This window comes from Hoplias malabaricus, chromosome 10 (genome assembly GCF_029633855.1).
Source record: "Hoplias malabaricus isolate fHopMal1 chromosome 10, fHopMal1.hap1, whole genome shotgun sequence".
Classification (NCBI taxonomy): domain Eukaryota; kingdom Metazoa; phylum Chordata; class Actinopteri; order Characiformes; family Erythrinidae; genus Hoplias; species Hoplias malabaricus.
This window is the reverse complement of record NC_089809.1, coordinates 31231449-31256847: the sequence shown is the minus strand read 5'-3', so window position 1 is coordinate 31256847 and position 25399 is coordinate 31231449. Positions and strand designations below refer to the sequence as shown.

General features: G+C 39.5%; 2 protein-coding genes across 5 annotated transcripts in view; both read right to left on the bottom strand.

Annotated features, from left to right (window-relative positions):
* The window catches only part of macf1b (microtubule actin crosslinking factor 1b), a 31790-nt gene extending 20446 nt beyond the window's left edge, over window positions 1–11344 (bottom strand). Inside the window, exon 1 of the mRNA XM_066682298.1 lies at window positions 11234–11344. Coding sequence (XP_066538395.1) covers window positions 11234–11344 — 111 coding nt within the window. The remainder of the gene's footprint in view (window positions 1–11233) is intronic.
* A 4436-nt stretch (window positions 11345–15780) lies between these two features.
* plecb (plectin b) overlaps window positions 15781–25399 on the bottom strand; it is a 144158-nt gene continuing 134539 nt past the window's right edge. For 2 of the 4 annotated variants that reach the window (XM_066682340.1, XM_066682341.1), the window contains exons 32-34: window positions 17555–24623; window positions 17212–17310; window positions 15781–17045 (exon numbers count right to left, since the gene is read on the bottom strand). In XM_066682340.1, coding sequence (XP_066538437.1) covers window positions 18510–24623 — 6114 coding nt within the window. In that variant the 3' untranslated portion in view covers window positions 15781–17045; window positions 17212–17310; window positions 17555–18509. The remainder of the gene's footprint in view (window positions 17046–17211; window positions 17311–17554; window positions 24624–25399) is intronic. The other 2 variants (XM_066682343.1, XM_066682344.1) reach the window with 2 other exon arrangements.

Genomic DNA, 25399 nt, shown 5'->3' with positions numbered 1-25399 from the left:
TACTGTTAGTAATAATTTAACATTAAAAGGTTTGTGAGCCCTAATTTCCACTGGTCACGTAGGTCATTCCAGGCCATTCTGGATTAGTGTGTGTCAAAGCAGAGCAGCATGAGGCAACTGCACTTATCTTTGTAGTTAGGATTTCTGGACCACTGGAGCAGATAACGTAGTATATCTCCCTGCTTCAACTGCATAGACTGGGAAGACTTCCTGTATCATGGTACCTAGTAGCAGTAAATATTGAGTGGACTCTCTTTGGCTTGGCTGTTCATTAACCCCTAAATAAGTTCCATACTTGTTCAGAAGAAATGTTATTTATAGTTAAACATCTTAATTTAAATAGATTGATGCTTGAACAGGCTGCATATAAGTATTTTTATATAAATGGCATTTGTCAGGACATGTACTGTCTAACATTTCCTATAGTTTTGCATTTACATTTGTGGCTATACAATTTTAGCAGAAAGAACTGAACTTCTAATGCTGTGTCTGCCTTCTGGTGAAACACAGCATTTGTTATTATTTCTCATGACAAATACTTTGCTGTATGACTTCTCCTAACCAAGAGGAACTATCTGTTACAATATTGCACCTATATAGGGAGAATGTGCTGAAATATTACATGGCCTTGACCAAATAAAGGAATGACGTATTGAAAATGCGTTGAGAGCAAATTGAATCATAGTAACTCTACTAGGTCATAAATGCAAATAAAAGCAGTTGTTCCCAAGGGAAAGATTCAAGATAATCATTTATACAAACTCAATCCATCACCTACTTCAAATCCACAGCACAACAAAGGGTTCAAACACTTCTAATATAAAAACTGGGATTAAAGGATCACAAGATATTCATTACTAGGCATGAATCAAACCAACCTTCCATCTAATCTGATGATCAAGACCCCTCTCTAGGTATTGATCAATCCACCATGTAGCAGACAGGATCCCAATGGATCAAATTAACCTAATGACAGAGATTTACTTCCATTGACTATCTATAGTGTTTCCAAACAGCCTTTAAGTGGCTCAAAAGATGAGCCACTTTAGTTTTCATGGTCACCAAGGCTAAGTCTAAGAAATAAATATGAATAGACGCTCTCAGAGGTCACATAACAATACCAGTCATAATCTGGCCCCAATATGGCAAACAGAAGGTGGATGTTGGTGTTACTGATTACACAAGGCAGTGAGAGTACACTCGTAGGACCTGTGACATTTTATGGAGTTAATAAATCAAAACCTTCAGCTTTAGCCTGGGAGACTTCATATAGTAATTTAGATAGTGGCTTCTCTAATTAAAAACAAGAGCCGTAGGTTTACCCTAGAGACCCATAATAGCCCCTGACACTACCGTCCAGATCTCACACCAAGTAATGTCCAAATCTCACACCAAGATTGAGTAGACAAACCATTGACAGATAAAATTAAACACACATAATATTATGCTGTGTGTTTGACAGCATTTCTCTATTGTCTGCTGTCTGGACACCATTTTGTATTTTATTTCTTACATTTTAGTTACTATTAGCAAAATCAGTGAACACACAATAAATATGTAAAAGGTAAATGTCCCCTTAATAATAAAACATTTAATTTATGTGAGATGATTCATTTTCTCAATTAAAATTTCTCAAAAAAGAAAAGCATACTTACAATAATAGCAATGAGGCAAGCACAAAGGCAAGCTCTTTAGAGAGAGAGAGAGAGAAAGAACTAATGAGAACCAAATTCTTCCAAACTCTTCCTGCTCATAACGAATTCATGCCAAAATCCCCTTCGGTCACAGCAAGAGTGGTCCACATAGCATCACATCCACACTGCACCTTTCCCTACTGAGGCGGTCTATTGTGGAAAGTTTAAAAGAGCCCACCCCAGGCTGAAAGATTTGGCGGTTTTTGACCGTTGAGGACACAGTAGTCATACTTACCCACTGAGCACAGAGGAGGGGAAACAGCTAACAAAACAATTCCATTGGGTTCCCTGTCATCATTCAAACCAGTGGACAAAAATTCTGTTAGCTTTCAGCATCCCTTGGAAGGCCTCCTTTTTCAGTGGGTCAACTCATATACATGGGCACATAACCTGCACTTGTGTATACACCCTCACTCACAAATACACACTTAAACACATTCATGCACACTAGGCAAGATAACCCATGCTTTTCCGTTGCCCCCAGCCACAGGCAAACAATGTTCCTCTCTGCTTCCAGCCGCCCCCTCCCATTGGCAGCATTCTCTGTCTCTCTTCTCTTTGTTGCACACACTCTCCGATAAATTCCTTCCTTGTTGAGGTAACTGATGGGATGAGCAATCACCAGAGTCCAATACTTCCAGTTAATTCCACTGTGTCCAGGTCACAGATAAATGAAAAGTCCTCTTAAGAGTTTCTTCTCTAGTCCAGTTTGGATTTTACATATCTTGTGTGAACTGTCTGGCTGTTGTGTTTCTCTTGTGCCCGACATTCGGACAGTGCAACACTCCCTCACCTCCCTCTCTCGCCTTTTTTTTCCCCTCCCTCCACTTGCCCCTCCCCTAGATCCTCTTTTGGCTCTGAAACTCCATGCCGCTTGTGAGGAGAAAAAGAGAAGGGGAAAAAAAGCTTTCTAAAGAGACCCCAGGCTGCCCCCCAAACATTCACATGTTAAGTGACAGCTGCCTCCAGCCCCTCTCTCGCCCGCTCTCATTCTCTCTCCTTCCCTTATGCAGCAAGTGCAGGGCTGAGGAGAGCAGGCTACAATGGGACGGACCCCCACCAACCCACCCGGCCCTGCAAACACAACCCCCATCTCTACTCAAAGCCTGTTCACTAGCCTCAACTGGGGCTACAAAGAGGCCTAATTACTGTAAAACATCTCTGATTACTTTTCGCCTAATTTCCAGGCAGCAAATTGGCAAAACAACAAACAAAGGCTGAAGAGAAATCAGAAATTAGATCTCTTATATAAAGAAGCTTTAAACTAGTATGGCTCTGTGTTAAAATACATCTAGGTGTTCCTAGTTACATATAGTAGCTTTTAATTATAACTGACTTCAACTTTATAAACATTATTCCAACAGGTCTGGGTTGTCATAATATTGTCTGAGGTCACATGAAAACAAAAATGGACAAAAGTGCTTTAAGTCATATGAAACTTGTTGGAAGTAAGTCTTTAAAAAGGATCAATGTAGGTATGCCTCAGATTGCATTAAAGCCTTATAAAAGTGTCATATATCCTTATGAATTCTGTCCTTCAGTAAAATCTAATGTCCTTACTGAAAGACTCCTCCTCGAGAATGCTCTTTGTTCTCTCTTTGTGTCCTTTGGGAGTTGAGACTATTATAACTAGACTAGCAAGGTGTCAGATCTCAAATAAACCTCTACCCTGAGAGAGAGAGAGAGAGAGAGAGAGAGAGAGAGAGAGAGAGAGAGAGTGGTGAGAGCGGACAGGTGAATTAGCAGGTGCAGTGTCACCCTGGAGGGCATGAGCACAGGTGTGGCGCACCCACACTCAATTTCTTTCCCATAATTCCATACTCTCGCCCATATCACACCTGCACTCCACCAATTATCTCTAGCGCTTCACAGACAGCTGCTGCTTGCAGTTAATTGTCTTCCTAATTCCACCAAAAGCAGCCTGTTCAAGCCGCGTTGAAAGATATGCTGAAAAGCGTGTGTTAATCAGCCTTTGATCATATTCCACCATCACCATCACCCCTCTGGTGCTATTACAGAGAAGTGTTCCTTTAATAGGTGCGACCTCACTCTTTCCTATCGCATTTCCTTTTTCCAAACAATGCAAAGAGCCAGGTGTGACCCTGTGAGAAAGGTTTACAATACCTGTGAGGAAAATCACTCTAACTCAGGACAGAGGGAAAGCTGCAGTGAAAGAGCTTTAAAAAGAGTAAGTGAGAGAGCTTTTGAAGATGTCCTCAACGCCTGCAACCCTTGGGGCTCAACAGTGGGGCGGGACAATGTAGTGGGTGCCACTCACTTCAACTGAGTGGACCACAACTAATGCCCCTTGTAGAGGAGAACAGAATGGTGGAAGACAGATTAAATGCAAAAGAAGACAGAAAAGGATGAAAGCACCTGGAACAAAAACAGACTAGAAATGTCCATTTCACGTCACTCTTTCACATTAATTTCAGAGGGAAACATGCAAGAAGGAACTACACTACTACAACCACTACACTGAGCACTTAAATTATTCACCTCAGCCCATCCCCCCTACTGAGACAGCGGAGGATATAAATCAGACAAAAGGAAGCGGTGAAGAAAAAAGTAGAGAAACAAAGCCTGCTGTCTGGATCTTTCTGGGAATGTAAATTGAACAGAGAAACAACTACGAGGTCAAGCCATTTAACCTTATTGAGCTATGATGCAGAAACAGAGCATCCTAGTCATGTGCTTCGAAAATCTGCAGTGTACTGAGAACTGAAAGCCATATAGAGTTCAAAACTAATATAGTACTGATAAAGTGGTCAATCAAAACACACTGTCACACAGAAGTCAACAGGTAGTTGATTTTATCATCTGCAAATTTCTTCTATTTTAACATTGGTATATCAACTTTCATTTTTTGTTCTTGTCACATTCCACTGCTCTGGATCCCTGTGATCGCTGCTGGTGGCTCTTTCTAGGTAGTGTCTGTGATGTAAAGTGAAGAAACAGTATCAACTTATCAGGAGCATTAGGCTGTGTGGGATTTTTTAATGTTAATCTGAATAAAATAAAATACAATATTATACACTTATTGTTTTTAACATTTTTAGAATGCATGTGCTGTTTACATCCCCGCCTTGCGCCCAGTGCAATAATTAACTGTCCCAATGCTTAGAGGGGCAGTAAATACTGTACTTCTACAAACAAAGGGAGAAAAAAAATTTGAGCTGTGATTCTCCACTGTGTCAGTGGTTTGGCATTGGTTAAGCTCCACTGTGTGAGACACCTGATCCGTGCTCCTCACACAGCTGTCTCCTCAAAGAGCTAATTGAATTGAATTACTCCCACAGACAAAGTCTTTCCCTGTTAACTCAGTGTCAGGCCGAGGCTTTTACCACTCATCAATATATCCACCCTGCCCCCAGACAGAGACTGAGAAATCAAATTCTTCAGCACAGTTTCACAATGTATGGTAATGGCATAACATCTCAGAATAAAGAACACGAGAGGTGTAAAAAAAGGATAATGTAGAAGTCAAAACAGCTACAAAGCATGTTAATAGTTAGAATTCCAGCTCTGGTGACAAGTGTCTGCAGAACTACTGAGCCCTAACCTCAATATCTTTGGAATATACTGGACCATGGGAAAACGAAAATGCAAACGAAAGACTTTGTTGGTATGGAAAAATATCCCAGCAAGATTCTTTGAAAAACTGGAATGAAAGAGTGGTTCAAGCATTTGTGTCTAAATAAGCATTTCTTTAAAAAATAAAATATATGCTAATTTCTGTAAAATATGTTTTCTTTTTTCTAACACTGACAACGACTCTTCTGAAATGAAATAAACTATATGTGGTCTATCCCACTCGGCAGGTGCTGGACTGAGACAGTAGTCTGAAGCTGCCCATCTTGTGCACTGTTCCTTGTTCTTATGTGAAACGGGTGGGCTTTGTATGTTCGCAAGGCAAAATGTAGAGGTGAATCAGTGAGATGCCAAATGGGTTACAGACGAGGCCAAATTTGATCAAAGTCCCCATGTGTCCGAAGACCTGAGAGCAGCAAAGTGGATTAATCCTACTGCTGTGTTCCCCTCCCCCACCATTTTACTGTCTCCCCAGCCTTTAAATTCAATAAGATCTCAATGGGTCCTCCAATACCCCATAATTAGCACTTGTGCAGACATGTTTTCCATGAGTCTTGCATGAGGCCTCAGCAAAGTGATAAATGAATATGTAGAAAAGGATCTCCTTTGAGAGAGCAGGTCAAAACCAAAGGGCCAGCTGACAAACACAGTAATTTATCACTCCAGAGTTCACTTCCCAGAAGAGAGAGACAGTGTGTGTGAGGGGTGTGTGTGTGTGTGGATTGGACTGAGGGTCTTCCCCTGCTGTGGGGTTTGGTATACTGGAAGCTGAGTCACTGAGGGGGAAATAAAAGAATGAACGACTTCAAATGCCTTCTGATTCATCTATTCAGCAGAGGTTTTTTGATTTGGGGCAAAGGTTGTTCTAAAAAAGAACATTTCTTTCTCTCTCTCTCTCTCACTCTCTCTCTCTCTCTCTCTCTCTCTCTCTCTCTCTCTCTCTCTCTCTCTCTACTTCTCTGATGTTCAGATGACTGCAGAGCTGCAGGTGTTCATTATGCCAATCCTACCATATATATATATTGTTTATACCAAATAGCTGTATATATTCCTTAGTATTGTGAGGTCTCCTCAAATCAAGTTCATCACATGTCTATAGATTCATTCATACATTATCTGTAACCACTTATCCAGTTAAGGGTGGGTCCGGAGCCTATGGCAGCCATTTCACCTACCAACGTCTGATCTGTGTGACAGCAACATTACCTGTTAAACCAGGTCCCTGGTAGCCATTTCCCTGTGCTATTATGTTTTTGTTCTCCAGATTTAACCCAATCCGTGCAGTGAAACACACATTTTACTCACCCACTAGTGAACACTAGGGTGAACACTAAGGGGCAGTGAGCACACTCCCAGAGCGGTGGGCAGTTGGGGTGCCTTGCTCAAGGACACTTCAGTTATGACCTGCCAGCTCTGGGGATACAAGCCCAGTTCCTTAACCAGGCCACGGCTGCCCCTTGTGATTTGTTCCACAACACCATTATTCAACCCCATTATTCAAGGCCAAATGTGAGGTTTAGGTGATTTTCCAAATAAAGATAAATACTATAAAAAATACAGAGCTCTACCAAGAAATGCAACTATGCTTTACTTTCTGATTTTAACATACATACCTAATAGCCACAAGATTAAAAGAGAATAGCATTGATTATCTTGTTACAGTGGCACCTGTTAGGTGTGGGATATATTCAGCAGGAAATGAACAGTAGGTTCTTGAAGCTGATGTGTTGGAAGCAGAAAAAATACAGCAAACTGTAGACAAGTGCCAAATTGTGATGGCTAGATGACTGGAGTCAAAAAGTGGTCCAAAGTATGACAACTCGTGAACTACTGACAGTGCCATTGGTGCCCAAGGCTCACTGATGCATGGGGAGTGAAGTCTATCTCATAAGCTCCGATCCCACAGTAGTGATTCTGTAGCACATATTGTCAAAACAGCTAAGGCTGGTTCTGAAAGAAAGGTGTTCTAACACGTAATGCATTGAAGCTTGCTGTGTATGGAGCTGTGTAGCCCCAGACTGGTTGGAGTGCCAAGGCTGACACCTGTCCACTGCCAAAAGCGCATGCATTAGGGGCTTTAAACATAAAGCAGCACATTGGAGCAATAAAAGTCACGTTCTGTTATATCATATGGGAAGCGGAATGTGTGTTCATTCCCATCATTGGAAAGATGGCATTAGGAAGCAGCAGGATGATGACTGCATGCTATTTGTTGCTTTCTTTGAGGAGGTTCTACTTGGTATCAGAGCATATTCATCTCTTAGTGATGAGGGCAGAATCACTACACAAGACAGCAAAAGTTCATACACTACTTATGGCTTTGTGTAATTGAGTTTACACCAACTAATGATAAACCCTGACTTAAGCAATGATAGGAAAGTGTCCTCTGTCCTATGCAAAAGTTCAAGACTCCGGTCCCTCCCAAAACACATCACGGAATAAAAGGGAGATCTGTTGCTTGCTCCTTGCCATAATGAGTTCATGGATAATAGAGAAGAATAAACTGGACCTTGCACCCTTTTGTGGCCTGTTTGAAGGTTGTGTTAGCAGGGCTTATTTGACATGCAGACTTTGCTTTGCGGAGCTCTGGGGAAAGAGAGACCTTTATAGTCTTTATGCAACTATTCAGCTTCAGCGGGAAGTCAAAAGGAAAGAGGCCCTGGCAGAGGCAGTCAGTTCTGGAGCGACAGAATTAAGCAGTGAAATGAGGAGCATAATTGAAGATATAAGAATGTGTCTTAAAGACATTCCCTGCCATTAACACTATTTAAAAGGATAGAGTAAAAGCAGTTTTAAGCACACAAACATACAGTGTGTAATGTGTGCATGTTGTGGGCCCAAGCTGCAAGATTAGCTTAGAGCTTATGTCAGTTTTGTTTTTGCAAAACCCCTCTCTGGTCATTGATTAAACCCAAACAAACCCATATCTTTTCATCAAATATCATATTTAGAAGTTATTTCCATGGAAAAGAATCCTTTAATGCTTTAATGAGGCTGGCAATGTAACTCTGCATCTTCCTCTTCATTCCATAGGTGCAAATATATGAATATGCAATTAGTCCCCACTTCTATATCCACCTACCCTTCCACCACATGCCTGCTGCTTAAAAACCCCCTCCTGGGAAAATCTGATTATTTGCCTTGTGTAATTTATACTATTATACAGAGAAATATAATGCGCGGAATACTTTGTCAGTGCCTCAACTGAGCATTTGAACTTGCAGTGTTCCAAGAACTAGAACGGATGAATTCAGACAGACAGGTTTTCTTGCACCATAAACTTGCAGGGCACAGCTTTTAAATACAGAATTTGAGAAAATATGGTTGCATGTGTGTGTCTCTCTATAATTATTTATATGCTTGGAGGATGGTGTTCTAATAGAAATGTGTGTGTATGTGTATGAAGAATAGATCCTGCTGTGGGGAACAAAACCTGCTTGCACCTGTGTGGAAATCTCTTTCTTCTGGGGCCCACAAGCTGCTCGATAAAATGTAATTGATTAAATGTGAAATCATGTTTTAGTAAAAAGTTAAATTTAGGTTTGGGTAAGTGGTGTTTTTTTTTTACATTTTCCTGAAGTACCTAGTGCATTTTAAAGAAAAGTTAATCAAGTGTTTAAGGTAGGAATAGCAGGCATACAGTGAATCGAAAAAGTGATCAATTAAGCATCAGCAACATCCTGAGTATCACCTCTGTGATAAGAACAATTTGTTTCTACATAATCATAAATTCATAATAGATATGAAAATAAAAATGTGTGCACGTAAATATACCTAGTGGTGAGCGAATTTGTATCATTTCTATGTGTCTTTCTTCATGAAATGGTCATGTAAAAATGCCATTTATAAACAAATATGATTATGAGCTTTTAATGGCAGCAATATTACGCTTTGTTAATGCCTCAGCTTTTGATGATTCAGCAATAATTGAGATAAGAATTTCTCAAAAAGTCCTAACAGATCACAAAGCGCTGCTGTTTCACACTGTCGTATACTTTTGTTAACTGTTTAGGTCAAACTCGCTGAAGATGTAATCATTAGAAGGTTAATGGATAAAACAGAGGGTGTTAAGACCGGCTCAGCTGTGGGTGGATCAGAGGACTCCATGAGCAAGATCCAGTTTCTCTTTTCCTTCCTTATCCTACCATCTGAGTCTAATGTGCTTTCTTTGTGCTCTCTCATGTGTGAAGAGGGCCTCCAACGCAGCACTGCACCCCACTCACCCCGTCCACTCCCCATCCACTCACAACACAAAAGAGCCTGCCCGGATCTGTCCCATCTTCTCAGAGCAAAGGCATCTCTCTCTCTCTCTTTCTCTCTCTCTTTCTCTCTCTCTCTCTCTCTCACCCTCTCTCTCACCCTCTCTCTCTCTCTCACCCTCTCTCCCCACTTACTCTAATTTTCTATTGTGCCAGGCCCCCCATGTTGTAATGTCAGAGTTTACTGCTTTTGAAGAACTCTCTCTCTCTCTCTCTCTCTCTCTCTCTCTCTCTCTCTCTCTCTCTCTCTGATTACACATACACAAATACTTGTTGTACAATGTACAATTGTTGTACAAACTCAGTGAATTTTTGAACAAACTCATTGAATTTCCTTGTCTTGTAAATATATGAAAACCAACACACACTTCCACATGCACACATTGATACACACCCACCCCCGCCCCTGCCACACACACACACACACACACACACACACACACCCACTAACATTCTTTGAGCCATGACCACAAAAATTCATAATAAGTCCATATTGAAAACACAGCTCAAATGCCAGGCTTATAACTTAATACTTCACTCTCTAAAGCATAGTAGTTTAAGTCTTCTCCAAAGTATTTGCATCATTTAAAAAGGAGGAACTGGCATAAACAAACGCCAGTCTAGGATACGGGACTTAATAGAATCTACTTTAAAGCATTAGGGGGCTGCACGGTTGTGCAACAGGTAATGTTGCTGTCACACCACTTCAGGGTCCATCTGGGTGTTCCAGTTTCCTCCCACCTTTCAGAAACACACGTTGGTAGGTGGATTGGCCATTGGTGTTAGTGTGTGAGTGAATGTGTCAGTGTGTGTCGGCCTGCAAAGGACTATCTACAGTTTGTGTTCCCGCCTTGCGCCCTGTGATTCCAGGTAGGCTCCAGACCCACCACGACCCTGGACTGGACAATTGGTTACAGACAATGAATGAATGAATGAATGAATGAATGTAAACCATTAAAGGGAAAGAACATGTTATATGAAATGTACTTACAAAAAAACATACGATTATTAAACACACTTTGCAGCCCTGTTCATATTTTGTGAAAATTATAGGTTTTCCTGTATTAATGCTAGAAAAGCACCTGCATTTGCTCATTCTTTTGAGCAGGTTGTAAAACAAAATGAATTGATTTATAGTGATCTATGCTTTATCATTTCCCACACTACATTGATGAAAAAAAATGATCTGAAAATAATATTAAAAAAGAGAAACAAAAACTTGGTCATGGTCCAGATGTGGCCCACAGGCTGTTTTTTGAAGATCCCAGTCCTGGACTACATTCAACATGGATACCAGGAGTGTGCACCATTGAAACAACCTAACACAATACAGACAAGACCCCAATCATTGGCTTTTGTTTAGAGTTTTCATCCTCTTCCCCTTTCTTCTGTTTCTTTCCGATGTAAAAATTGAAAACAAATAGCTTTGGCCCAAACAATTACTAGAAAGGACTCATTGGAATGTCTCAGAGACAATCCCAGCATGACGTTTTGTCAAAGAAGAATTGAAAATCCTGATCCTCTTGTTTGTTTGTCTTTTGTTTACTATTTAAAACATACATAAAGTAAAAATAATGCAGTTTGTTGATTTATAAAAACTTATGATAAAAATAGTCTTATTATTTCTTAAAGAGTTTTTTCCTTCAGTGAGGTTTATAAGCTTATTCAATTATTAAATCCAGGACTTACTGCAGTTTCCAGAGGAGGCAATCTCATCTCCATACTCTTCAGCCAGTGGCGCAGTGCACGGATCTGCCCTCTGAACTCACTCTGCCACACGCTCCATTCCTCTGGCTCCATCCTAGAGGTGTGACAAAGAAAACATGTTATATCTCCTGTAATTTATTAGAACAGAGTTTAGCAGCTGAGTACCCTTAAAATGTTATACAGAACGTTGTCTTTGTCACTAGGCTTTTTCTTTAAAATTTGAAGGGATAAACGTCCCCTAATAAACCTCTCCATCCAGACTTAGTGATATAAGAATATTCAGAGGGTCTGCAATTGCGCAGAAAAGATTAAGTCTTCAGGAATGAGGAGTTAAACCAATAATTGGGAGAAGCAACAGACACAAAATATTCAGTCATTTTGCACAATTGCAGACCCAGCAGGTGAGATCATTTACATATATTCATTTTTTTTAGAAATCAAGAAAAACTGTACAATAATTAAGACTGCATTCACATTTCAAGCTTCATGTATCATTTTCTCTTTTTTTGCTTGGATTAGATTTGGCTCTCTTGGATTTTTTGGATCTCTAACAAATCTGTACCTGAAATGACATGCATACATATAATAATATGTTTTATTCTGGCCTTACCCACATTTCTTCCCCTTCACTGGAACTGTTTCCTGAAACAGGACACACATTTATTAGCATGTGTGCACACAGTAAAAGCAGTTTAAATCACATTTTACTAATAATGATTTTTTTCTTAAATCAACTTGATCAAATCATAATGCACTACCCCTCAAAGCTGTCACAAAGTGTTTTTGAAAAACTGTTTAGAGCAGTGCATCCCCAAGACTGAGTCTGCTTGCACACTGTTTTAGTGGCCCTACCTCATCATTACCATCATGAAGAAGAGGTAAAAGTGATGGTGTGGGCAGGGATAGAGCTGGAATTTCAGCAAAGTAATCAGTAGAATGAGCAGGAAAAGGCTGATCATCTGTGAATGTCTTTACTTCTGGACTCTCTCTCACTGGCTTCAATGGACAGACACACAAAAATGGTATATTGGTAAAGAGCATCTCTACAGCAACACATGCATTATGTATGAATTGTGAAAGTCAGAAATCACGTGAAAATAGCGGTTCATTCACTCACTCCATATTTTGTAATGGTTTGTGTTACGAGAGACACTGCTCCATCTGACTAAAAATAAATAAAAAAAAAAGATTTAAAAAAATCAAATTAATGTACTGTTATATTCAATCAATGTTTAAATGAATCCATCCATTATCTGTAACCGCTTATCCAATTTTTAGGGTCGCGGGGGGTCCAGAGCCTACCTGGAATCATCGGGCGCAAGGCGGGAATACACCCTGGAGGGGACGCCAGTCCTTCACAGGGCAACACAGACACACTCACACCTACGGACACTTTCGAGTCGCCAATCCACCTGCAACGTGTGTTTTTGGACTGTGGGAGGAAACCGGAGCACCCGGAGGAAACCCAGGCGGACAACACACCAACTCCTCACAGACAGTCACCCGGAGCTGGAATCGAACCCACAACCTCCAGGCCCCTGGAGCTGTGTGACTGAGACACTACCTGCTGCACCACCGTGCCGCCGTTTAAATGAATCATCTTCTGTATATTATTATTTTTATTTTATTAAACCTGAACATGAATAAGAATGAAATCCGAGAATATGTGAAATATAACTTCATTAAACTGAACCCAAATTACTTCCGTTAGAAATACTTTGTATCAACCACTGATATTCTGAATTTGGTTCACTATATTACTGTACTATATACTGTAATGTATGTAATGTACTGTAATGCCATTTCACACACAGCAAATGTTCTTCCTTTGTTCTCATGTGACATCATCTGTGGCCCTAATGATATCCTCAAAACAATGCCTGCATGATCAAATGAAACCTTTATATCTAAATAATGACCTTCCTTATTGGAAATAATAAGTACTGTTAAAATGGAATTTGATTAAATATTATTTTATAATATAATATTATTCCTTGTTAACAGATTTGGTGTAACACAACATTAATTTCGAGCTAGACTCAAAACAAGTATGAAGAGCTGTTAACTGTGTGTTTTCCCACAGACATTAACTCACCGGTGTTGAAGATGCTATCTTAACAGCAAACTCAAACAGTATCTTGTAGCTTGAGAGTCATTCAAATAAATAACAAGAAAACTATTAACTGTAATGAAAATTAAGGCTCGTTTATATTTGTGCTAAGACAAGGGTAAATTGGTCTTCGTGCTGACTGGTTCTTTGCGGGAATGGGGGCTGGTTAAAACACTGTAATCAGCGACATTATAAACATACATGACTATATAACTTATACTTATATATATTTATATACAGGGTGAGTCAAAAGTCGCAGGACACCCTTTTACTAGAATACCCCAGCAAGTAATGGGTGATGGGGCTTTTAGGCTATATCTTGAACAAAGAGCTTCTTTCTATTGGCTATTTGGACTCTGAACCAGGTCTAACCAAGACTCCATCCAGCTCATACTTTACAGCACATGCTCTTACCGCACAGACTTTTCACTTCTCACTTCATTTTTGAGTTGCACATTCAAATGCACATTTTGCACTTTATTCCTCATCTTTTAACAGCTTTTATACATTTTTATATATTTTATTTTTTATTTTATCTCTTTGTTGTACAGTTTTAGCTTTAATTCTTGTTAGTTTAGTATTATTAATTATTATCTCCTTAACCTTTATATTGTTAATGTGTGTGGACAGTCATCAAAGCATTTCACTGCAAGTTGTACCGTGTATAACGATGTACAGGGGTTGGACAATGAAACTGAAACACCTGGTTTTAGATCACAAACATTTGACAGCCAATACGGCATCAATTCGTCTTGGGAATGACATATACAAGCCCTACACAGTGGTCAGAGAGATTTTAAGCCATTCTTCTTGCCGGATAGTGGTGCTGGTGGAGGAAAACGTTTCCTGACTCACTCTTCCAAAACACCCCAAAGTGTCTCAATAATATTTAGATCTGGTGACTGTGCAGGCCATGGGAGATGTTCAACTTCACTTTCATGTTCATCAAACCAATTTTTCACCAGTCTTGCTGTGGGTATTGGTGCATTGTCACCCTGATACATGGCACCACCTTCAAGATACAATGTTTGAACCATTGGATGCACATGGTCCTCCAGAATGGTTCAGAAGTCCTTGGCAGTGACGCGCCCATCTAGCACAAGTATTGGGCCAAGGGATGGCCATGATATGGCAGCCCAAACCATCCCCATGCTTCATTCAGGGCATGCAACAGTCTGGGTGGTACGCTTCTTTGGGACTTCTCCACACCATAACTCTCCCGGATGTGGGAAAAACAGTAAAGGTGGACTCATCAGAGAACAATACATGTTTCACATTTTCCACAGCCCAAGATTTGCTCTCCTTGCACCATTGAAACTGACGTTTGGCATTGGCATGAGTGACCAAAGGTTTGGCTACAGCAGCCCGGCCGTGTATATTGACCCTGTGGAGCTCCCGACGGACAATTCTGGTGGAAACAGGAGAGTTGAGGTGCGCATTTAATTCTGCCGTGGTTTTATGTTTTTTGGATACAATCCGGGTCAGCACCCGAACATCCCTTTCAGACAGCTTCCTCTTGCGTCCACAGTTAATCCTGTTGGATGTGTTTTGTCCTTTTTGGTGGTATGCTGACATTACCCTGGATACCGTGGCTCTTGATACATCACAAAGACTTGCTGTCTTGGTCACAGATGCACCAGCAAGACGTGCACCAACAATTTGTCCTCTTTTGAACTCTGGTATGTCACCCATAATGTTGTGTGCATTGCAATATTTTGAACTGTGCTCTTGCCCTCTGCTAATTGAACTTTCACACTCTGCTCTTACTGGTGCAATGTGCAATTAATGAAGATTGGCCACAAGGCTGGGCCAATTTAGCCATGAAACACTCCCACAGGTGTTTCAGTTTCAGTGTCCAACCCCTGTATGTGACAAATAAACTTTGATTTGATATGATTTGATCCAGTGGGAGGGTGGTCATGTAACATACCAAAGAAATGAAAGGGTGCGACTGACCATTATTTGGGAAGTTTAATTTGATACAGGAAAGTGTTTATGGAATACACGGATTAACCATAGCATTATGACCAACTCCCTATTTCTACATTCTCTGTCCATTCTCTCAACTCCACTGACCATACAGGAACACAGCTCTACATATGTTGCTTGCCCACTATACATTTTCTTTGCCTAGTAACAGTGTATTTTCAACAAACATTATACAATGTTTACAGAAACTTTATTAAAAACAAATTTAAAGCCGTGATAAATTATTATAGAATGAAATACAGCCAAAAAAACCTTTTTCTCCATTTAATTCTAATTAAAATCTCATTGCTCAAACACGGCCTGTTTCCAAAAGGGCTCCATATTCACTATTCCCTATATTACTCATTATAAAGTCTACTATTATGGTGATCTGAATTCAGGAGTGTAGTAAATTATTTTGGCTGCTAACTCATCAGGGTATTTACAAAACAGCATGGTGCATTATGGGTATCTTCTATCTACAAGTGTCAGCTAGTATACCCTGGTTTTACACCAACTTTTGTGCAGTATTATGGGACTCTTTGAACGTTGTCCACTACTACAAAATGGCAGAATCCCAAAAAGTGCACTATATAATAAATAGGACACAGTAAAAGTTTACACAAATTATCGTCAAAGATTTTAGTTCATTTTAGTATTCTCAGGATAACAGTTTTACATATTTTGAATTTATTCAATATTCTCATACTTAATTTGATTAATAAGATTGTTGTTTGCCTAACAAACTGGAGTTTTTTCCTCCACTCTGGAAAATTCAAAGCAATAACAGGCATAGTTATTTTCAGTGTAAATAATGAATTGACAAAAAACCTGAATATATAAATTTAAACAATTTTATTTACATTAGAATATGATGTTACTCTCAAAAATAATGTACTTTACTCACACTATTATATAATGTCTAATTAGTAATACTACTCAGCCATCAGTCAAATAGCATTTCATACATGTGTTTTTACTCTCAAATTTTATTCATTCTTGTGATATTTATCATGGAGTAATATTTAAAGCTGTTCATCTCATAAGGTTAAAACATCTGATATGAAGTTAGTAAGACATGCATGCAAATATATTACATAATATGATACTAAAAATGAGGAAAATGAAAACTAAGTATGAAGATATACACAAGTCAAGTACTTTCAAGGAAAAAAAAAATGACATAACAGTGGATTTTGGGGAAAAAAATGAATGAAAGAAAAAAAAAAACACTGGTTGAAAAAGAAAACAAAGACAAATTTTGCAGACATTTCTTGATGGAGGTGTGACAAAAATTCAATTAATGTACCCCCAAGAAAAACACATTATACAAATATATACAATAAATTGATAATAGTGTTATCCTTGTTAATTAGTATTGCTGAACTTTGTTTTTGAATACAGTAGTGCACACTTTGCAAATTAAGACAAGGGGAATGCATATCAAATGTGTCAAATGATCTACAGTCGAAAGTTGAAAAGGTAAAAATGTGTGTAAATTTTCAGTTAATCAGGGTCCCAGATATATTTTATTAATCCATGTATGCTGAAGATCGAGTTCAAATGTGGATGGCAAAGCCATAATAATTTCAGTCCACAACAGTCAGCTGCTGGCATGACTTCCAAGGCAAACTTCAGGGCTACTCTAGCCTCTACTTTCACTGTGCAAATGAGCAGGGAGCAAAGGAAGAAAGGAGTGAAAGGCTCACTGCAGATCTAAAAAAAATAAATAAATAAACAAATAAAAAAGCAGACAGACAATGAGGCAAATGAAGCCAAAAAATGACAACAAAAGCAATTTTCAAAAATAAATTATATGTATGAAAAAAACTTAATATATCAATAAAGTGCTTAAGTAAATGAACAGTTGCTAAGATCCTACCTGTATAACTGGAGACGGTGGCCTCTGGAAGACATCTATGTTACTGCTTAGGAGTATGTTAACACTGTCTTCAGTTATTCCACATCTGGTTATGGATACCTTTTGTAAAAAATAGAGGCAATATTTAAAAAAGAATTAATAATCATTCTTAAAACTTTTTCATGCCCCAGTTTTATAGAAGGGAAAAATAACACATGAAAACACTCTCTATTAACACAATATATGTTTATACACAGGATTATTATTCATAGGGAAGACAACAGCATGACAATAAAACAATTGGTCAAGAAATACTTAAACAGATATTGTGTTTTCAAAAGTTTCAAAATTAACTTAAACTTACACAAACATTTTCATTAGTGCTTTCAGGTTTGTCCAGATGTGAGAAGTAGAGTCAGGCCTCTGAAATCGTCTTGGTACAATACAACAGGACCACTTGAAATGACTGAGGGGCTGAGAGGCTTGTTTCATGGTGACCAGGGATGATGAACATATTTATGCAAAAGATGTGCACTTTAACAAATGATGTAAATGCCTCCATATCATTTGGTAGTGGGGGATAACATATTGGCATATGTCTTGTTGCATTAAGTGTGCTTTTCTGCTCCAGTGTTATATTTCATGCAATATGTTTTCTCTGGATATTGTGCAATACGGTCTATATGCACAACACCCCTATATTTCATGATGGCCAACAGTTGTTTATAAAACACACTGTTCTGTTAACCATCCATATACATACAAAAAAAATCCATATAATTTTTCATCTAGTAAACTTTGGCATATTTTCTGTGTATTAAATAAAGAAACAAAAAAGTACTAAAGAAAGACATATTGCAAATACAAGTAAAATGCAAGCTATAAGTAGCATTTTAGCATTCAATGAAAGTATGCTCTTTATGATTAAAAAACTTGAAAACTCAAAATAATCAAAGATAATATTTAATAATAGTTAGACTAAATTTCTCTAAAGAATCAGCAATTATATCTGAAAAATGGAAGGTCATCAATACTCCTTAAAAATGTTCTGATTTAATTACGGAAAAGTAATTATTAAGGCTAAGAAAATGCATAGTATTTTAGCATCCAAACTACAAAAGCTGGGACTATTTTAACAGTGCCCAGCTGGTAGTTTCTGCACTTTGAATGCACTTGTCTATGTCAAACACATGCAAATAGAAATAAATAAGTCAAATTGTATAGATTTCCTATGCATTATATGGAACTGTAGTGAAAGAATTGATGTGCTCCAGATACTCAGATATGTGTTAGAGTCCACAGGAGTGGAGGGGGCAGAACTAAAATCTGCGACTATAACCAGAGGAACTATAGGATGATGATGAGAAGCTCATGCTGAACCCGGAGCCAGTGGCGTCAAAGCTACCTCTTCTAGAACCAGATCTAGACCCAGATCTTGAGCCAGAAGCAGACCCAGCACCACTGACATTATAGGGGCTGTAAAGGCCTTTACTAGATTGTGAACAGGCTTCTAAAAGTCTTAGTCCAGTTCCCTCTTCAGTCATGCTTCTATCCATTGCATCTTTATATGAGATCTTCAGTTTGGTTTTGGGGCATGTAAGGTATTTAGTATAAGCACTGACATCCCTAAGCTTTTGGGCTGTGCGGGCATCTATAATGCCTTTCTTAATGGCCTCCTCCAAAGAGACTCTTCCTTCAGCCTCTGGTTCAATAAGTCCCCCAGTGAGATATTGTACCTCCAGGAAACGCTGACCAGCTTCGTAATATAGCCATCCTTTCTTAAGTGCTTGAGCTGCAGACATCTTAATTTTAGTTCTAGGATCCTCAAAACCATTGAAAGCTTTCTGTGCAAGGTTGAGTCTGTCAACCATAATCTTATCCACAAGACCCTTACTTGTTGCATCAGCAACAGAAAACTTCTCCCCTGTTGATGGGTCTATTATGCCACCAGTGCAGGCTTGGGCCTCCAGTAGTCTCTGGCCAGAGATACTGTCAACTAAATTTCTACGAATGGCTTCAGATACCGAAACTTTCTCCAGGGTGTCTGTATCAAGAATTCCAGCCACAGGACCTGTTTCCTCTGTTGGATCATTCCATAGAGTGCTAGGGGTTTTTATAGAAGGTAAGGGACTCATTGGATAGGAAGAGGTGGACCCAAAGGAAGATGAACGGGAGCGAAAGCCACCCATATTTCCTGATAACATGTCAGCAAACTCAGTAATTGCAAGGTTGCCAGAGCGGTACAGGTCAAGTGAAGACTGATCAATGAGGCCCTTTGCTAGAGCATCAGCAATATCATACTGGCGACCTGACCTTCTGTCAATGATTATGGATTTTTCTTCACCATCAGATGAAGTCATTGTGATTTCTTCCCATTCACATTCTTGCTCTGAAAGTTCAAGGTACGTCTGATGGTCAATGAGCCCTTTGCGGTAAGCTTCATAAACAGACATTTCTTTGCCTGACTCAGGATCGACAATGACAACCCTTCGTTTGCGAACAGAGGATTTGGAGGACGTAGTTTTCTCTCGTTTTTTCTCCTTCAGGAGCAAAAGTACAAGACCAGTTTGTGGATCTGTAATGCACCTCTCCATTAGCTGAAGGTAAGTGAGATTCTCCTCTGTGTTTGGATCAAAGAAGCCTTTAGTATCATCTGATGGGTCAGAGAGAATTTCATTCATCTCCTCATCAAAGAGGCCACGGTTGTAAGCAACTTCCACAGGCAAGCGATGGCTCTCTTCAGGGTCAATGATTCCTCCAGTAGCAATCTGAGCTTCGAGAAGACGAATACCATGGTCTTTCAGGATCAGACCTTTTTTCATTGCCTGAAACAGGGAAATGGTTTTACCTGTATAAGGATCTCTGTACCCAGTTACAGCCCGTTCAGCAGACATGAGTTTGTCTTTAAACTCTGGACCTACAATTCCCATCTTGACAGCTTCGCTCACTGTTAGCTTAAGGTTTTTTATGGGATCAATGACATATCCTGTGGCTGCCTGAGCCTCCAACAGTTCGAAAGCAGTTCCTGGTCTGATCATGTTCTTTTTCATGGCTTGATATATGGAAAGACGGTCTTTTGTTCCTTCTAAAAATACGCCAGAAATACAGCTGGTGCCCTCAAGGTATTTCTTTAGTCTATCACTTAGCTCTTCAACAGTTACCAGACCCTCACTGAGTTCAGAGACTGTTTTTGCATCAATGATTTGTGAACGGATTAACTCTTCAATTGTAATTTCTTTTCGGAGACCCTTAAACATTGGTTTTCTTTCTGCTAAAGATAGCAGATACAGACCATCTTTATCAACCTTGCACCGTTTGAGCAGTTGTGCATATGAGAGGGTTTCTCCTGTGAGGGGATCAACATAACCTTTGACTTCATCAGATATTTTCTCATAGGTTTCCTTGTTGATGTAGCCACGCTGTGTAGCAATGTCTGCTGGAAGATGGAAGTTGAATTCTGGGTCAATGATACCACCTGTCGTTGCCTGTGCCTCAAGTAGCCTTAGAGCGTAGTCCTCTGGGACAAGGTCCTTTCTCATTGCTTGGAACAGGGAAATAATTTTACCACTGTATGGATCCTTATATCCAGTGACTGCTCTTTCCGCAGACAAAAGTTTATCATGAATTTCTGGCCCAACCACTCCCTTGCGAACTGCTTCATCAACAGTAAGCATCTCATTCCTGACGGGATCAATGATAAACCCAGTGGCTGCTTGTGCTTCCAACAGCACATGTGCATCTTCTGGCTTCATTAGTCCCCTCTTCATTGCCTGATAAATGCTGAATTTTGAGCCAGAATCAGACAGCACACCAGCAACACTGCCCGTGCCAAACAAGTACTGCTTAACATGTTGTAGCTCCATGATTTCATGTATAGTTTTCTTCTCTTGCTTCAGCAGATTGTATGTGTCTAGGTCAATAATACGGGCATTGTAGAGTTCTTCAATCGTGACCCTTCTTCTGATGATGTTACAGGACTTGATGTTCTCACCCCGGATGATTTCTCTCTGCTCAATTATCTCAATGATTATAATGATCATTCGTTCTTTAGTTATTTTGCCTGAACGATAATCATCCAGTATCTTTGTCCTCTCTTCTTCAGGTAGGAGGTTTGAGTTCATGACATCCCAAAGAGACATAGAGCCTTGGGCAAGACCTTCAATCGGGAGGTCAATCTGAGTACTAGACAGATCACTCTGAGTTTGTTCTTCAGTGTAAAGGTACGTCTTTTCCACCACTGTTGGTGCTTGTGGTTTAGAGAGCCTAATGAGGTGCAAGCCTGTTTCTGGGTCTGTCATACATTTGTCCTTCAATTGTTTATATGACACATTCTCATCAGTATCAGGATCAGAAAAGCTCTTGTTTATATCTGAGGCTTCAGCAATACTGTTGGCAGTTTCCTTGCTGAAATACCCCTGCTGGCATGCAACATCAGTTGGAATCCGATGGCTATTAACTGGATCTATAATTCCACCCGTGCACATCTGTGCCTCCAGAAGAGGCATGGCATGCTCCTTGGGTATAAGCCCTTTTTGCATGGCTTGGAACAAGGAGATGACTTTGCCTGTGAATGGGTCTTTGTAGCCAGTAACAGCTTTTTCAGCAGTGAGAAGTTTCTCATGAAGCTCAGGTCCTACAAGACCTGCTTTAACAGCATCGTCAACTGTGAGAAATTCATTCTTTACAGGATCCACAATGAAACCTGTAGCAGCTTGGGCTTCAAGCAGAACAATTCCAGTATTCTGCCTCAAAAGCTTCTTTTTCATGGCTTGGTAAATACTAGTTTTCTCTTTTGTGGGTTCAAGGTATATACCTGAAATGCTTTCAGAACCTTGTAGATACTTGCTAACAGAATTGTTTTTGCCTACTTCTTGTGGAGTCTTCTTACCTTGTTGAAGCAAATCAAAAGTAGCTTGATCAATGATTTTGGAGTCAAAAAGGGACTTGGCTGCAACAGGAGCTCTAAGCCCCTTGAAAGTGGATTGCTCTTGTTTCTTGGCTTCTTTGTCATCTACAATTGTGATAACAATCTTTATAATCTTCTCAATTGTCACCTTTCCAGACCTGTACTGCCTGATCAAATCAAGCCGTTGTTCCTCAGTGAGATAATCAGAGTTGATTATCTCCCAGATGGTAATTTTTCTTCCTTTGAATGGTCCTGTTTGAACCTCCATGGTTGCCTGGGTCATGGCTTCTTTTGTCTGTGCCTCACTGTACTTCTGCTGTTCTTTAGCACTGATTGCTTGCTCAGACAGGGACAGAAGTTGAAGACCAGTCTTTTTGTCAGTTATACATCTCTTCTGAAGCTGCAGGTATGTAACATATTCTTGTGTGTTAGGGTCATAAAAGCCCTTCATGTCATCTGTTGGGTTACTCAAGACCTTACTTGTTTCATCATCAAAGTAACCACGCTTACAGGCAATGTCATGTGGAATGCGGTGACTTTTCACAGGGTCAATGATGCCTCCTGTTGCTAACTGTGCATCAAGAAATCTGATTCCTTGGTCTTTACTGATCAGTTCCTTCTTCATTGCTTCAAACAGAGACACAGTTTGTCCAGTATAAGGATCCTTGTACCCTGTGACAGCTCTTTCTGCAGATAAGAGTTTTTCATGTAATTCTGGCCCAACAACACCTGCTTTCACAGCTTCATCTACTGTAAATATCTTGTTTTTAACAGGGTCTAAGATGTATCCGGTTGCAGCTTGAGATTCTAAAAGAGTAAGGGCAGGTCCTTGGCCCATCACATCCTTTTTCATGGCTTGATAGAATGGCATTATCTCTTTAGTTGAGTCAATAACAACTCCTGCAATACAGTTTGAACCTTTTAAAGCTTTGTGTACATTCTCCATCTCAGACACCTCCTTGATAGTCTTATTTCCTTTGTGCAACTGGTTATAGAGGTCTTTGTCAATAACCCTGGATTCAAGCAACTCTGCAGCAGGAACAGGTGCTCTGAGACCTTCAAACTCCAGTTCATTCCTTTTCTCTTTCTCTTCAGCAACAGTAATTATAATCTTGATGATCTTCTCTACTGTAATCTTGCCTGTTTTGTATTGACGAATTAAATCCTTTCTCTGGTCTTCTGTGAAGTACTCAGAATTAATGATCTCCCAGATAGTAACAGTTTTTCCTTTGAATCTTCCAAATGGCACAGACACAGTTGTTTTATCGAAGATATCCTTTGTTTCTTCATCAGTGAATGTTTTTGCATTAAGAGCAGCTGTCTCGGTAAGAGGCAGAAAGAGCAATCCTGTTTCAGGATCAGTGATACACCTCTCCATTAACTGTAAGTATGTGAGATTTTCTTGAGTGTTTGGATCAAAAAATCCCTTTGTATCATCTGAGGGGTCCAAAAGTGTTTTGTTCAGTTCTGCATCAAACTGACCCTGTTTATAGGCTATTTCATTTGGTACACGGTGACTATGGATGGGATCAATTATGCCTCCAGTTGCCATTTGACTCTCAAGCAGCCTCATGGCATGATCTTCCACAATAAGGCCTTTCTTCATAGCTTCAAAGAGGGTTATCTTTGCTCCAGTGTAGGGATCCTTGTAACCAGTAACGGCTCGTTCAGCAGACAGCATTTTGTTATGAAGTTCCGGTCCTATTACACCCTCCTTCACAGCTTCATTAACAGAAAGCTTCTGGTTTTTAATAGGATCAATTATGTGTCCAGAGGCTGCCTGTGCTTCCAGTAATACTAAACCAGTGCCAGGAGCAATTTTGTTTGATTTGACGGCTTGATAGATGGACATCTTTTGGTTTGGTTTTACAAGCAGGCCGGCAATGCAGTTCTTGCCCTTAAGAAATGATTTAAGCTTGTCTGTCTGGCTGAGATCATATACTGTGATCTTGCCATTGATTAAGTTATCATAATCTGTTTTGCTCAAGAGACCTACTTCTAGGAGCCGGCTTGCTGGAACTTTCTCGCGAATGCCATCAAAACATAAGACAGAGTCTCCATTCCTGCTGTCTACTTCAACATTTTGGCCATTGAGGCCATCTGTCTGAATCTCCTTAGGTTGGGATGTCTGTTGTTTATTAATTACTTCAAGTTCTTGAAGTTTTTCACGTAGTTTCATGTTTTCGTCTGCAAGCAGCTTTTCCTGTTCAAGTCGTTTCTTTTCAATGTCTTGCATTTCCTTTTGTTTGTGGATCATTTCTTCCTCAGCTTCTTTTTGTTTCTTAACAGCAGCATCCATGCTGGCTTGAAGTTTCTTCTTCTCCTCTTCCATCTGTTGTCGTTGACGTTCTTGCTCCTCTTTCAGAGCTCTGGATTTTTTGACTTCTTCTTCAAATTGGTTTTCTAGCTTCTTTTTCTCATCTTCAATTTGTTTTTCTTTCTTCAGCAGCATTTCCTTTTCTGAGATGAATGTTTGCTGAAGGAGTGTTTTCTCATGTATAATTTGTTCCTGTTGAGCATTTGCCATCTAGAGATTAGATATAAACAAAGTGTTAAATCTTTTTTTGACACAACAACGTTTTTTCTTTTTATAATATTTTTGTTTAAAATATATGAGTACATACACATATTGAAATTATGACTTACTTGGAAAAAGTAAGTTAATAGTAATAAACAGTATTATATACACTCACTTGTCACTTCTTCTCTTACACTTACCTTGTATCTACATATGATTTACATTTTATAATGTCCACTATGCTGGTGCACTTGTGGTGTAGTTCCACAATTACATATGGTAGTTTTTCTGTTTCTCTGTATAATTTGAAAGCTCTCCCTTTACTCAAATAAATGGTCAGGAGACCTATAAAGAACTAGGAAATGACTAGTATTCAATTGTGCAGCAACTACAAGCTATTGTCCACAACTCTACATGTACATTATTATTGTACATAACTCTAGTATGTAATACATACTACCATGTCAGTTTCATTGCAGTGCTGAGAATGATCCACCACACAAATAAAATCTGATTAAGGTGGTCCTGTGAACAATTACTGAACAATTTATTTATACTAGGGAGTTTGCATTTCGATCTCAAAGGGTCAGTTTCGGTGAGGGCTGATCAGTGCATATTTTTACTGACTGGTATCCACTTCACTAATCATGAACAATGGGTGCTGTAAACGGAGAGTGCAGTTTGTGGCAGGACCCAGTGTGAAAATCTCTGCAGTGTGAAAATATTTTAAATTGTAGAACAAAACCAGTCCAAACACTTCAAAGTGGTATTATAGTTATATTATT